The sequence below is a fragment of the Lagopus muta genome, chromosome Z, assembly GCF_023343835.1.
Source record: "Lagopus muta isolate bLagMut1 chromosome Z, bLagMut1 primary, whole genome shotgun sequence".
Taxonomy (NCBI): domain Eukaryota; kingdom Metazoa; phylum Chordata; class Aves; order Galliformes; family Phasianidae; genus Lagopus; species Lagopus muta.
In genome coordinates this window covers 55,280,847-55,297,301 of record NC_064472.1, presented here as the reverse complement: position 1 = coordinate 55,297,301, position 16,455 = coordinate 55,280,847, and the positions used below count along the sequence as shown (strand labels likewise).

The following is a 16,455-nucleotide window of genomic DNA, read 5'->3' as shown; positions in this document are numbered from 1 at the left end:
ATCAGGTGGCCTGTAATAAACACCTACAACAGCATCACCCATATGAGCCTGCCCCATAATTCTGACCCACAAGCTCTCCACGTGTTTGTCATTCATCCCTAGGCAGAGCTGGATATGTTCTAGATGCTGTCTCATATAGTGACTCCCCCATCTCACCTTGCTGGACATTTTTTTCCCCTAAAAAGTATGTAGTCACCCCTGACAGCATTCCAATCACGCAAGTTCCTCTAGGTCTCCATGACTGCAGTGGCAAACACATTCTAAGTATACCTGTTTATTACCCATGCTGCATTCACTGGTATATAAAGCTCTTCAGAAACAAAAAGGGAGCAGAGGGCACATATTTCTCTAGAGAGATTCAAGAGGATCCCCGATAACACACCCTTGAGGTGGTTGGCCTTCTGGCTTATGTTATGGGAAGCAGCTAAGGAACATCGGTCACTGTTTTTTTGGCCTGGCTCATTTCTCATACTCATGTAAGGCTGACATGTTCTTGTAGGGCTGTACAAAACATATTTCCTTTGAAGAACAGTCCAAAAATGGATAGGCTGTAATGAAGATACGTTAAACCGAGTTTACTCTGCACCAGCTTTAGGGTATGGTTGTAAGAAGGAATAGGTGCAGAAAATTCAGCTGGCCTGTGGATACATACACCTGAAAACTGATCTTTCCTTGAAATTCTAGATTGTGAAGGGTAAAACTACTTCCTTAACCTCAGAAGGCTCTCAGAGATTATTCAAGTCATGTAATGTCCCTAGCTTGAAGGTCTTTTGTGATGCAGATAACAGTCAACATCTAGTGTCTCTATGCAAGTGTACTCCAAGTAATGGATCTATTATCACACAGGCAGTGATGACATCCCTGTCAAAGCCAAGCTCAATGCCTTAATACAAGATACGGAATAATCTTTGTGCCTTTGGGTGAAAATGCTGGTTCTAACACAGATTTCATTAGCAAGATATTATCATGAAGTCTGCAAGAACGTGAAGAGGTTTTAAGTCCTTTCTGTCCCTCCCAGCAGAGGGATATCACTCCAGGCTCTGGGCCAGGAACTGATACCTCTGGTGAACTTCTCTGAGGACTGAAAGAGGCTAATGGTTGTAAATCCTCTTGTGGAGGCTAAGGATGGTAAGCGACTACTATAATCTCAGCTTGGCAGAATACTGGTGACAAGAAAAGGCTTCTAATAGTGCTTCTCCAAGACTCTCCCTATGGTAACTGACATCTGCAAAAGGAAGAGCTTAAGCTTCATCTTCCTTTATATTATCTCCTTGGAAAAGGATCTGCAGACAGAACAATAAATCATACCGCTGGTTTCTCTTGAGAACGAGCACAACCAAAGCAACAATCTGCTTGTTCTCCCATTTGAAGATGCTGAATTGAAAGAGTAGTTTTCTTTCCCACATGCTTGATCTTAGAACAACCATAGAAAATGCCTGCCTCTTAAAAACAGTTTTGAAACATATCCAGAAATAAAGATGCTGCCATACAACGTGTTTTTGGGGTCTTGGAGGAAAACAACATTCACTTTTATCAGTAACAAAAACACTTCTGAACTGCTCTGTAGCCTGATTTGAGGATCTGCCTTAGAAAATACTTTCAACAGGAAAGATATGGTCAAACCTTCCATTTTTCTTCTCATTTGTTCAAGTAGAAAACTTACATGACATGGCTAGGCAAAAGACTGACCACATTAATTTAAAAGAATTACATCAAATTTAAAAGAATATTCATATTTGTAGCATATAATTATACAAAACTGTTGGATGGATAACTTTACAATCAGGAGCTTGACTTAGGAAACCAGTGGAAAGAAGTTTCCAATGGCATATTTCCCAAATAGAGGACAGAAGAAAAGAGAGCTGTATGGGAACTGCTGAATCACGGCCTGAACCTCTGATTGATCACCCGAGGCGAGCAATGAGTCAGCCACAGGAGCACAGGTGAAGGCAATTCACCTGTGCTGCCAGAAGGGGTGGAGCCTAATTGTACAAGAGCCAAGCAGCCACCACTTGACTTGTCTATAAAATCAATTAGTTTGCAAACAGAAAACATCCTAGACATTGAGGGGGGGGGGAAAAAAAAAAAAAAAAAAAGGCATTCATAATGGGGAGAGATTTCTGGATTTCACCTAGAAAAAGTTGAGTTTCAACACAGATGTCATTACAATCAGCCCATCTCAGCATTCCAGTTTGTAACAGGAAACTCAGAAGTAATTCGGCAGAAACCTTTTTCCATAGCCTTGTTCTTCTCCAGTATTACTGTCTCAAAGTAATACCAAAAAAACTATTTCTGTCTAGCTCAAAGGAGTTTATTTTTCAGTGCAGTTGATTAGTGTTTTCATGTCTGAACTTCTGTGGAAAGAAAACTGTGTCATCAATTGCTCATAGACCATGGGAAACTTGAAAGCTGTACTGTCCTGCTTGGAGGAAGCTATCACGTTATGACTAGCTCAAATGCAGCATTTGGTTACTGAGATTTTGTAAGGAGCAACTTGGGATTTCATGTATTAATTCTAGATCACTACTCTGTCTATTTTAAGATGGTTATTTTATTACTCCTATTGTCTGCAACAGGAAGCAGACATAATATTACAAATAAAGGAGAACAACAAAGTTCACTGCTGCATTTCCATGCAGACATCACATAAATCAAACATTCAGCTCTGGCTTCTTTGAAATCAAACTCCTTTTGCTTATCCACCTTCCAGTTGGCAATAACTGGTGCAAAAGCCAAAGGAAGAGAAACATCTGCAAAACCTGGGCTGTAAAACTGTAGACAATGGGATTGAAGGGATGTTAAAATATCAGCTAATCTATCTCTCTGGCTCCAAGGTTGGACCCACCCTTCCTAATCCATTATCTTTCTGATATTTGCTCAAATAGTTCATGAAAACCTGAGTGAGTAAACATACATAGCTTGTACTGTCAAAGCTATTTCCAGGGTTACAAGGCTTATTGATAGAAAGTTTTTCTTCATGTTAAATTCAAACTTCCTTTCTTTCAAACATAAGCCCACCCACAATGGGTATGAAGAATAATTCACACCTTTCTCCTTTGCAACAGCCCTTACAGCCTGAGAAGAATACATACAGGTCCTTCTTCTCAGTGTTATCTGTTCTCAACATAACTGTTCACAGAGTCTTGAATTTATTTAGCCTTAGAGGAGATGCAGAGCAGAACAAGAGGTAATCATGAAAAATCTTATGAAAAAAATCACAAGCCTTGGGGAAGTTTAAGAAGCATGAGAAATTACAACACAATAATCATGGCTAAGTTGCATCAACTGAGGATTCTTGTGACATCAGCACACTGAAATCAGGATATTAGACTAAGTGGATGAAACAATGACTAATGGTAATTAACTAGATTCACTGTGGTAAGTAGGAATTTCTACCAATATTTCAGTGATTTCTCCTCGCTACTTTATGTTTGACTTGTGATTGAGGAAATGAACCACAGTACAACACACAGGAGAGTTCTAGAATAGTATTCTGTACAAAAGAAATATGGAACAGGATAAGAAACAGAAAAGTCATATCTGATGTGTTAATTTTCCTATGCTGCTTTTATAAAGGCAAGAGGAAATAGCAAATAATAAAAGTAAATGGCAGAACATTTCTTGGCAGTTCTATTGTGAAAAGTAAACAAAAACTCTGGGATCTGGAGGAGAGTGCTCTCCATATCTACATCTACTTCATGAATTCAGAGTCTGATCCATTTGTTTTACAGATCATGGCTACTGACTTGCTTTTAACATTTTGGGGAACTCCAAACTAGAACTACTGCAGAAGAAGAACTGCAGTGCAATTTTCCAGAGCTGTATTCATGTTTCTTTATTCATAAAGTATGAAAAAATATTCCTCCTACAGAACGCCTGAGGAAATAAATAAGGAGCACATCTGCTGATTAAGATGCCACTGCTGTTGACTACAGAATTGGAATCAATGGTAGTCTTTTCTCTTAGTGGGCTTAGGACCACACTGTAATTCTACTAGAAAGGGACAGTGACCCATCTGGGATGATGATATGTCTAGCCTGTAACTACTGAGATAAGGATCAGGTGACAGTTCTACCCATCACACTCAACACCATCAGGCTCCCTTGCCTAAGGACTTACTGACGGTCATTAATCCCCCAACAACGCATCGATGGTGACACTCATAAACTGTTGCCTAGCTCATAAATAAGAATCTTAGAGTCTCAAGGTTATTCTCACTAGAGGAAAGGTGTTTCTTCATCACACCGGGGTCACGAGGCAGCTTCTGCTGAGGTTTTGCAGTCCTATTTCCACACTGCCTCACTTCTCTGCCAGCCAACTCCGTCAGGGAAAGCAAACGGATATTCTTTGGAAAGAAGATCTGTGAAGATCATCCCCGGTTCTGTCACAGCAAAACTGATCACATCTCATTCCCACCACCTTTCTCTTCGAGAGAAAGTAATGCGTCTTCTCCCTTCAGTTCAGGCAGTCTTAAGGCTCTCTAGAGTTACTTTACATCAGCAGAGAGCTGTCTAATAGTAAGGAGAGACATCTTAACACGTCATCTTCCAGACAGATCTCTGCTGCCTAAGGCTAGCTAAAGGTACTACTTCTTTAGCTTTGTCAAGAATTAGCTTCATTTCTCACCACAGTAATTTTCACATCAGTTCCAGTATCCTTCTGAGTTGCTTTATATCCGCACCCCAAAGTTTTATTCAAGATTCTGTTTTCCCCTTCCTCTAGCCTGCTTTGCATTTTTTTCCTCAAAATAATTCATTATCAAGGGATATGTACTGGGCTGTGTAAATGCCAAAGGAGTTATTGCCTAAACAAGACCAAGGCTATCTTATAAATCACCTTGACTGAAGCTAATGGGAGCAGTGCCAGGTTGGTATGAGCCAGTTCCTATCTGGAAGCTGCCCAGTGGACACAATACGGTCTCCTGCAAAGAGCTGAAAATTCTGAGATCGTGAAAGTCATACAGCAGATTCTGCTGGGTCTAAAATATCTGACAGTGTCCTGCAAAGAGCTCTGCTGTTGTGAGAAGTGAGACTCTTGCACTCACTCTGCTTCTTTTAAGGCTCTATAGACATTGCGTTTCTTGGTGACCTTCACTACCAGTACACCTTCCTCATGACTCCAAATTTATCCAACAGACTTCCAAACAGGGGCTCCAGTCTCAGTTGCGATTAACAGCCCCTACAGGCATGGTTTTATGCCCTGACAAGAGAGCCACCTGAAAATTAAAAGCTTCTGGAAGATCAGAAACCAGTGGGCTTGCAGGACTTGTGGCAGTGTTAGGATTGCTAGCACAAAAGATGCATATACATGTAGTCTCAGGAAGGTGAGGCTTCAGGTAAATCCACGCAGGCAAGTATTCTGTACAGCCAAAATAAATAAAGATGTCATTCCTCTATTTTATACCAGAATCCACTGCTCTTCAAGAGGCAAGATCTAAAGCAGACTCTTCTACTCACTGCTGGTATACCCACACCACATAAAACCTAATCACAGAGGAATGTCAATTTAACATAGTAAGAAATAGAAGCTCTTTCTTATCCACAGTATTTCAGCAATTAACATGTGTTAGCCTGTCACAAGCAGCTAATATCAGCAGATATCAGACTGCTCAATTTATCATCTTTCGTATCAGACTGTTGTCAGGTTATCCATATTTAATCAGAAGACAAACCAAGACAATAAACCAACAGCAGGAAACTCAATCCAAGACGTGTGTTTCTATTCAGTGTTTCTGACACAATGTACTGGAAGATAAAGAGTGAAATCAACATCTGTTTTATTTATGCAGTCACTGGACAATGGAGGATTTAATTTCTCTCTTTTCAGGCTGCAGTTTCCTACTAAATGAAATGTCCTCTTTTCTTACAAACGCAGTTGGCTCCTATCACTAACTCTCTCCACACTGGAGAAACAGATGAGGCAGTATTGCCAGGTCATTCATTAACAGAAAAGCAAACTGAGTGCATACACTGGCTATTTTCTACAGGCTTTGGAGCCTACTCAGATACTGAAGTAGGAATTATAAAAAGATTACTACATGGATACTATTTTTTAAATTTCTAAATCCCAAGCAGTATACTTACACTGCCCATTCAAGCTTCTCATTCTTGATTGAATTGTAGAGGGCCTGCAAAGGGAAAGAAAGGAGATGTAATTATTCTTATCTCTGCTAATCATACATTAATATGCTAATAAAAATTACTTAACTCTACCAGCAAGTGAGCAGTCTCTGATTAAGAACCACATCTGCTTACGGAAAGATAAAAGTCTTGAGCAGAAATTGTTCAAGGAAAAAAAAAAAACAACAAAAGAGTTTGAGAGTACACTCATTTTCTGGAACAGAATCATTTTATTTTTTATTCTTAAATAATCCCAAAAGTTTGCAAAATCCACACAACTAGAGTCCTGCATGTCACTATGAAATTCAAAGTCACATCTAATTCCTGCTGAACCCACTTAGACGTTTTGGCCATTGACAGCAATGAGGACAAGATTTCACCAAATGGGCTTTCCCATAAAAATATACCAGGATAACTATCCAAAGCCTCTGAACCTCAGAGGCACGTGAATACTTCCTCCCATTCAGATATAAATGTATTTAATTTAAGTGTAAAACAGAAAATAAACTATATGTAGCTTTTCTATTTCAATGTCCTAGACTGCTATCTGCTAACAAAATTGCTCTTTTACATTAAAGGACAGAAGCTAGTAGGTTTGACAACAGGGATCCCAATTCTGTTGTTGATAACCAGCCTACAACAAAAAGGCAGGGTGAATTAAGCCTGGGGAAAGATCAAATAGTTGAGACAGGCTTCTTCTGAGATAAAGGATATGCATCACTTGGATAAGAATATCTGATTTCAGCTCTTCATTAGATGATACATACAATGGATAAAAGCCTGCAATATCTATAAGCTACTGGATTTGTTCAAATAGGGCACTTGACTCAAGTAAAGTATTTTGGTATGGAATGTCCCTGATTCTCACACTTATAATCCACATTTGTGATTTACCTTATATACATAGCTAGATTTACTCCCTCTGGCACATAACTCCTACACAACCTTGAAATATGTTAATGTGTAGCAGAACTGTTGATGCACATGATTACCAAAAAGTAGCACATCAAGTACGAAGAAGTCTGAAAATCACATACTATAATAGCTATGACATGCTCAACAGAAACGTTAGCACTTAAATAGTCTTAAGTCTGACCCAAACCAAGAATAATTTGGAAGACTACAGAGTTGAAGCTAGTCTTGTGTGTTTATCACAATGGAATTCACAATGGGAATCCCATGAAAATATTCCACTGCTCATCCTATGATCCACTGACTCCTTTCCATATATTGCACAATCTATTTGAAGAGTCTTAATATTCAGCTTTGTGAAAATCTGGCCTGCTTGAATCATTCACAACTAGGTCAAACACACTAGTAAAACTTGTTTCATGCTGATGCTGCATATTTAACGACTTTCAGGCACTCTGTACCATAGAAGTAGGTTCCTCAGAGCAATGGAACAGATATGACCATCAGGAGGAATCATCTCCCATGCTGCTCACACTGCTGGAGAGGTTCCCACCATTAAAGGCTTTCCTGCACTACCCATAGCAATGTGATGAAACATTTTCAACTCTTGAGTGCTCACTGTCTGTTCATCCAAATCTGTACGAGAATCTCTAACCCAAAGGCACAGAGCCATATGAAGGTGAAGGAAAGGGATTTTGTGGCATTCTGTAGGCAACTTGGTTAATATTCAGATGTGAGTTAGTAAGAGATTGTAAGGATACTCTGAAGGAAAAACAAACAAACAAACAAACAAACAAACAAAAAAAAAACCCACAAAGGGCTTACATTTTTCCTACCGTGCAGCCAGCAGTCCATTTTTCCACATAAGCAGAAAAGCAGCACTGACTGCCTGTGGTTGCCCAGTACTTCAAATTAAAAGCCACAACACTTCCAATGATTTAATTAAGGCATTGTTATTATTTTTTACTTGGCCTTTTTCCTCTATTACTATTAAAGCGTTCTCCGATAGTTTGAAGACAGAAAGCTATTTCTCAGTACAGGGTAAAGAGATAGAATTTTCCCCCAGTTGGCTGGACAGCCTTTTATAACATAGCCTGCCCACAGGTGTTAGAAATGCCTCTCGTTGCCCTCTGGCCCAAATATCAGATTAGGTCACGATTTCTGAAAACGAACACCTGCCCTGTGCACTATTGCTTTTTATGGATTTTGCTGCTAAGGAGGTCTCTAAGGATCATTGCAGCCAAAGAGCAAGACACATAAAAGCAGAACTCCAGATTGGTGAAGGAACAACAAATGCCCCAGGCTTTTGCCTTGTGGAAAGTGACATGTGTTTGTCCCAATCTTTACATTTGAGCCAGACTCCATTTTCCTTCTTTAGAGAGTAACATACAACAATCTAGTCATATGGCATACACTGTAAACAGGACTGTGTCCCCCATGGAGCGTCAAATGCAACCTCTCAGCAAGTCTCCACTATTTGCAAAATGGAAGAGCAAACCTTAGAAAGTATCCGCAGCTCAGGCAGCTCTGTACAGAACATGTTCACTGAGAACCTGGTGAGCAGACTCTTAAGGAATGGTGATGCATCTGCACTCAAACAGGACCCCTCAACCCACCTCTCCAGCAGAGACTGCTGTGCATTGGCCACTGAATGCACGAGCCTTTCAGAGCTGCTTTGCATTCTCTTTCCAACACTGTTTATGCATTAGCATATTCCCAGTATCTATTGGGCTCTCTCAAGATACAGAGATTACTTTCCTTCTCCCATAGTTTGCAACCAGTGGCAGATGTGAACAGCCCAGCACCTGCTCTGTCATTTCATGGCTGTTTCCCAAGACCCCAGTTCAGACAGCAGCTCTTTTCAGCAGACATCTCTCCGGAGTATGATTAAATCAAACAAACTTGAACACAATCACTTAAGTGCTTCACTAAATTGCAACAAAGCTGATCGGAGATTATGGGAGGGACTTGACTAGGTTGAAGGATAGGTTTTACAAACTCATGACTCTTTTTCTGGAATACAAAGAAAAGATCTTGATTTAAAGCACAGTTACAACTTGACAACAGTCGGAGCTTCTTACCTGCTTGCCTGGGAAGTGTTTAGCTGATTAACCACCTAAGCCAAAATCAGGAGGCTGAACCACAGCAGGGGATGTCAGAACTAATATTTCACTGGTCTCACCTTCCAAGCTGGACTGATATGACTGGAGAGTCTCTTTCTCAGCACTCAAGGCTACTGTAAACAAGATCCAGACCCCCAGCTACCAGCAACTCAGCAGTGTCCAATATCACTGTTTTACCTTCTAAGCCGTATTACAGAACTCAAAAATCTATAGCCTAGAGTTTTTTCCTTTTCTGAGAACTGCTGATCTCTGGGTCCATCATACTCAGCACTTCTCTAAGCTTCCTCGAGAAGCGAGAGTAGTTTTCAAGGGAGAAAAAAACAAATTATCTGGTGTATAGAACAGAATAGTACGAATCATTCTCAACTCCAATGTTGTCTCCTTTAGCTACAGTTTAGCTTAACAACTCATAGTGTCTAAAAAAAAAAAATAAACTTTGTTCATAAACTGGACAACAAATGTGGACTTTCTCTTTTTTAAAAGAAAGCAAAAAGCTTATAGCTCCATCAGAAGTCACTAAATTCCATCCTTATTTACCCTTTGGTAAGTAGGTAAACTAGAAATCTAGATTTCAACAGTCTCTCAGCAATCAGTATCTTTATTGCAATTGGAAACAACACTAAGCAGAAAGCTCTCCTGAAAACTCCCGTTTATTTACAAAGCTGACAAGAAACAAAACATAAAAGGTCACTTTGCATCATTACCTTCCTCAAAACTCTGCCACATGCAAAAACCTGAACCCATTTAAGCACGCTGCTCTCAGCACCTGCCAGCTGCCTGCTGTGCTGTGAGTCAGTCTCTGCATGCAAAGCAGAGGAAGACACAACCAGGTGTGTACACAGGAACAAAGATATTGGGAATGCAAAGGTACTCCTCAAGGTAAACTGTTCCGGTAACAAAGCCTGGCCAAGAGAGCACAAGAAAATGAAGACCTCCTGGGGCACTGCATGAGCCCTTCCTTCAAAAGATCAAATAAGACAGGCTTTTGAAGCATATTTTCTGTAATTGCCAGTTTATGGTCACACTTGCATGTATCCAGAAAAACCTGTTAAGAAGAAAATACACCACTGATACTTTTTTTTTTATACCTGCTTTGTGCACAAAAGGCAAGGCAGCAGAAATGACTGCCAAATAGGTAAAGAGGCAAAACCAAATCCAACTTTGGAGAGTCAGAATCACCCAGACCTGTTTTTCGTTTGTCGGGCTCTCTGCTCACGTCCAGTTTTGCTCTGATTTCTACAGTCATTCCTGGGAAAGAACCATCTGACTACTGCAGGAAATGGAAATACAGCACATGGAAAATATAGGTGAGGTGATTGGTGGTAACCAACATGGCTTCACCAAGGGTAGGTCATGTCAACAAACTTGGTGGCCTTTTATGATGGAGTTACAGAATCACTGGATAAAGGAAGAACAACCAGCTATCTGGACTTGTGCAAAGTATTTGACGCTGTCCTGCATGGCATCTCAATCACCAAACTGGAGAAAAATAGATTTGATGGATGGACCACTCAGTGGATAAGGAGTTGGCTGGGTGCTTGCACTCAGAGTGTTGTGATCAATGGCTCAGTGTGCAAGTTGAGACCAGCAATAAGTGGCGTTCCTCAGAGATCACTACTGGGACCAGTGTTATTGAATATCTTTGTAGGCGACACAGACAGGAGGATTGAATGCACTCTCATTAAGTTTGCAGACAATACCAAGTTGAGTAACATAGTTGACATGCTAGAGGGGAATGCTATCCAGAGGGACCTGGACAGGCTTGGGAAGTGGGCCCATGCCAACCTCATGAAGTTCAACAAGGCCAAGTGCAAGGTCCTGCACCTGAATCAGTGCAATATCAATCACAGATACAGGCTGGGCAGAAAATGGCTTGAGAGCAGCACTGAGGAGAAGAATTTGGGAGTATTGGTTGATGAAAGACTCAACATGAGCAGGCAATGTATGCTTGCCAACAGAAGGCCAACCGTATTCTGGGTTGCATCAAGAGAAGCGTGACCAGCAGGTCAAGGGAGATGATTTTGCCCCTCAACTCTGCTCCCTTGATACCTCACCTGGGGTCCAGTTCTGGCGCCCCCAACACAAGGAAGACATGGAGCTGTTGGTGCAAGTCCAGAGGAGGGCCATGAAGATGATCAGAGGTCTTCAGAGCCTTAAAAGGAAAGGCTGAGATAGTTGGGGGTCTTCAGCCTGCAGAAGGGAAGGCCCTGGACAGCCCTCATAGCAGCCTTCCAGTATCTGAAGGGGGCCAACAGGAAAGCTGGGGAGGGAATTCTCACAGCAGCAGGATGAGGGAAAATGATTTTAAACTGAGAGTAAATTTTAGACTAAACATGAGGAAAAAATTCTTTACTGTGAGGGCTGTGAAACACTGCAGCAGGCTGTCCAGAGAAGTTTTGGATGCCCTATCCCTGGAAGCATTCAAGGTCAGGCTGAACATGGCTTTTTTTGAGCAACCTGGTCTAGCGGGAGGTGTCCCTGTCTAAAATGGGGGGGATTGGAATTAAAGGTCTCCTCCAACCCAAACCATTCTATGATTCTATGAGATGTACCAAGTGATTTTTACAGCTTCCATCAGATGCTCCAGCCAGCCAGGAGATGGAGGATGAAGCTGCAACTATGTTCTTAGAGGCTGGCCCACATCACCCTGCAGCTACTGTCGCAAGTCCTGTCTGAGGACATTTCTTCTTCATTTCAGGCTGGTAGCAGAAGGGTTGATTTCAGGCACACAAGTGAGCCCCAGACGCACTCTGGACAAAGATCTCCTATTCTTCAGCTTGGAAGCAGGAAAGCTTGCAGGATGTGGGAAGGGGCTAGCTAACACTGGAAAAAGCAGTCTGTATATACCTTAAGGCAAGACAAATTCAGAAGCATCTCCTCCATCTGTCTCCTTTGTGTTCCAAAGGTGAGAACAGAGTGCACCTCACTCCACTCCCTGAGATGCTGCTGCCGATGCAGCTCTCTCACTCATTCAGAACCAATCCATCAGCTCTACCCCGACGACTACAGCAGTTAGCCAGGCACCAGTCCAGCTACACCACCATACACCATTTACTGGAGGGAGAAGCACAACTTACGAAGCAGACACTACAGGAATGAAATAGATCGCAGAAGCAAAACACCACAAACACCAAACACCACAGATGTCATTATACAGTCCTGATAGGTGTTGTATTTAACATGCCAGTCCTTCAGACCAGGGTGCCCCTCAGTGTCACTACCTTCTGACAGGTTTGAAGGGAGTAAGATACGTTGCTGTATGAAGATATATACACCTTGAAGAATGACCCTCTCCCAGAAATGTTAGCTGCATTTGATCTACATTACTTCACCATCTCCTATTCGCTACCTTCCCCCAACATTCAGATCTTTACATTTTCTCCTCTTCTCCATGCATGGATCTGTAACACCTAGTGAGCTGAATATAAGGACTTAGAACACTGCGTGCCTGTAGCATCCTACTAGCTTCAAAGTCTGCTCATGTTCGATGCCTTATGCAGCATTTCCTCCTTCCTGTCACAGGGGTGCAGTGAGGATGCCAAAGCAGTACCCCAAGAAGCCCATAGGTTAGTGCACAGCAAGGCATGTCTGCTGATATCACTCTCAATTTTAAATTCCACTGGTTTGTACAACAAACATTCTTCTAACAAGCCGGCATACATTATTCATAAAACAGCACAGAGCTGTTCAGCAGCATATGGAACCAATGAATGTTGTTTTGGTGTGGGTGGAGATCGGGTTGATAGAAATGTTTTAGCGAGAAGGAAAAAGAGATCATTTCACCCAGGGAATTTCAAGTGCGTCACCAACCGGAGAACATTTCTAAGAGAAACTCCTCTGTTAAAAAATCTGTTTTATGTGAAGAAGATGGGGAATGAAGGCAGGAAAAAAAAAAAAGAAAAAAAAAGAAAGATTGTGTCAGATACGTCATCATTAAACAGAAAAAGGTGGTTAGCCGGGGCTCCCAAGAGCCACGAAATTAATGCCATACAAGAAACGCTTCCTCTGTAATCTTGACACAAGGGGGTTGCTAGAAGGATTTGTCCTGTACTAGCTAGAGTGCTTCTTTAATGATACTAGTAAAGGCAGCATACTGAATTATTAAAAACGAACAGAAAAATGCTAGGACGATGTTCCTTGATAGTGAAGCACCCACACTGCTAATTTCAGACACTGTTTTACTAGACTTGTGCATTTGCAGGCAGGACAGGTACAGGCACTCTGCAATTCCACCTATGGCTGCAGGAAATCAGTGTCTGTCAGGAGATGAGATTGCTGAGCATGCTGGATTACACAGAAGACCCTGAGGTCCTCCAACTCATTTTGCCTGCAGGCCAGGTTTGAGACTGTTCTCCAGAGAATAAGAAAACATCAGTTTACAATATTCTTTTCACAGATTCTCTTGCTGGCCTGAGACTGTGACACTTGCCTATAATATACACCCAGCACGTATTACCTATTCTCTTACATACAACTGTACGTGCATGCAAGTTCACAGAAACATTTTCTAATTTTTAAAGGGAGACTACGGGTCTTTGGGCTGACTTCTTTGATACTGGCAGCAAGCAGATCTCACACACAGTCACCATGCTCGTGCCTTGTTCATACTGGCTGGAGCACAAGGGTATGTAATACTCTCTAGATTAGCAAAATAAACTGTGATCTAAGTGCAAAGGCATCAGTGGAATATAGTTCTGGGGCACAAATAGATTAAATATGTCTCCTAAGCCTGGCAGCTAAAGCAGTTACAGAAACAGGGAAACAGGTCTTGAGTACCGTAGTTCCTTTGTACTGGGAGCATATAAAGTACAAGGCAGTACAGACAAAGGGGAAAACAAGTCCAGAGAATATGACGAAGGACAAATTTACAAACAAAAATCTCTGAGACAGAGGGGATCATTATGGTACCATCATCCAAAAATATATATATATATTAATAACAATCCAGCCCAGAACTGAACGCATTTTGTGAGAAGTGATGTACAAGCACGTACACATGGACTTTACGAATTAAAAGACCTCCTTCGCAATGGTACACACAGGCAATAACCTCCAGTGATACAGCAGTAGAGAAGAGCTAAAACTCAACCACAAATCAACCGACTCTAAGTCAGTGACATCTGAATAAAATAGATGGTCAGACAAAGCACAGCAGGGGGAAAGGATCCATGGAAAGAACAGGGCTGTCCACAATCACACATCCAAACAGTGACAGAGCCAAAAATACAAATCTCACTTGCAATCCTGTCTACAAGAAATGTTACAGCCTGTAATAGAGACAAAAGGAAGAAAACAGACAAGAGGAATAAAATCATGCATGCTTATGATCCTATCTGCTGGGCAGGTACCAATGATGGACAAAGAAAGAACCATCTCAGCTCTCCACAAAACAGCCTTTACATGTTCTAGGTACTTCATAGATAGATATCTTAACATGAAATAAGGCAAGAGAGCCACAAACAAAACCAAACCTGCAATATACTTTAAACCTCTTGAGCCAGAAGCTCAAGCAGCTGTACCCCTCACCACAACCTTCTATGCTCAGCACTCAGGAGGGAGAAATGGGAATATTACAGAGGGATGATCACAGTGATCGCTATTGCAGCAGCAGCTATCAGAGTCAGACATCACCCCTGGGAGAAAGTCTCCGCTCTGAGGACATTACACCATGTGTACACAGTGGGCACTAAGCCTGGGACAGGAAGCAGAGAGGTACAGAGATTAGGTGCCTCACTCACTGCCAAAGACCCAAGTTTCTCTTACAGGCAGAAACTTCACATACAGAAATCCTCCCAGCAAATAGACTAGAATTATTCTGGTACCTAATGTGAAAGCATGTCCAAGAGCAGGGTACTTGCAAGACCCAGCCCTTATTTTGGCACATGCCAAGGTAGCAGTATTTAAGTAGGAGACGCTGCATCAGCAACAGACCAAGAACGATGGCCATGCCATAACCATTACTGTTAACACTGTTTCTTAGTTATGGTGAATATGTCTCTCAAAACAGAAATTCCTAGATCAAGACTGAATAGAATATCAGTTATTTCTGTGTGCATCATTCTGATTAAAGCTCTGCAGTTGAGCCTCTGAAATATCATATAAGCTGTAATCTGGCAGAGTGTGATGTGCCAGGAACTCTTGCACAGCGAAAGGATGTTTTCAGGATAGCAGAGGAGGTTTCTCTCAGAACAGACAGAAGATTTAGAGAAGGGACAGTACAGGGAGATCTGTGTGCATGCCTGCTTCTTTGCATGTATGCAGACTCAAGACATGGTTAAACATCTTTCTCTGTCCTGGAATACTTCATCCTCATTCAGCATACCTCACCAAATGATTTTATCTTTTAATCCCAAATAGGATCAATTTGCAGAAGGAATAAAATTAGGGGCATATCTGGTCACTGCATAAAGTTCATCCAATCCTTAGAATCACTGAGCATATTTGGGAGGGAGACAGGTATTAAAGCTCTGCCCAGAGGTTCTCAAGTACCTCTCAGTAGTGATGGCATATGGAAAGAAGTGATACTGCATGAAGTGGGGGCTGTTCATCTAGGAAACAAACAACTGTGCTGGGCAAGGAAATGCTGAACACAACCACTGTAGCAGCTGGGCATAGCCTGTGCCACTAACAGACAGGCAATCGTATTCCTATAAGCACAGAAGTGATGCATTCCTGATAAATAGTTGATGGCAATGTTTAATCACACATGCAAATAAGACAATGTTTTTATCTAGCATCCATACCTACTATAATACAGACCTGCAGAGAAAGAGCAAAAACTATTTTTCATAATTCCCATTAGATGGATAATCGCAAGGATGTTGCTTGCTAACTCAGTCTCCTTTCCTGAAGCTCCAATTAGTATTCAGTAGCAAGTTTTCACTGCTTACTACTGCACCAAGCTCAGTGACAGGGCATTCCTTTAAAGCCCAACCACTACCACCACACACATCCGACCTTTTCCACTTTCAGTCTCTCCTCAAGCCCGGAGATCTTTCTGACTTGACAGCAACTCTGTAATCACTGCAGATTATCCAAAGCCCTTAATTCCTGCATAACCTTCTCAACATCATCACCTTCATTCTTGGCAGAGAGAAACACTATAAATATTTAGCTATTTACCTTGCTTTCTTTAGTAGAAAACTCAGAAGAGTTGGAGATTTTCATAGATTTTGACCGATGGGATTGCCGCCAGAGGGATTCTTCTCGGGAGTATTTCACTGAACCTGTGGCTCTCACCCGGACTTTGCTGGTGCTCTGAACACTGTTAACTCCAATCATTTCCAAAAGTGATGGGATGG

The 16,455-nt window shown here is 41.6% G+C and overlaps 1 protein-coding gene across 5 annotated transcripts in view; it reads right to left on the bottom strand.

Moving 5' to 3' along the window:
* Positions 1-16,455, bottom strand: part of LOC125686714 (PH and SEC7 domain-containing protein 3-like) — a 116,966-nt gene that overhangs the window by 39,265 nt on the left and 61,246 nt on the right. For all 5 annotated transcript variants that reach the window (XM_048931049.1, XM_048931048.1, XM_048931047.1 and 2 more), the window contains one exon: positions 6,084-6,127. In XM_048931049.1, the coding sequence (XP_048787006.1) occupies positions 6,084-6,127 (44 nt within the window). The remainder of the gene's footprint in view (positions 1-6,083; positions 6,128-16,455) is intronic.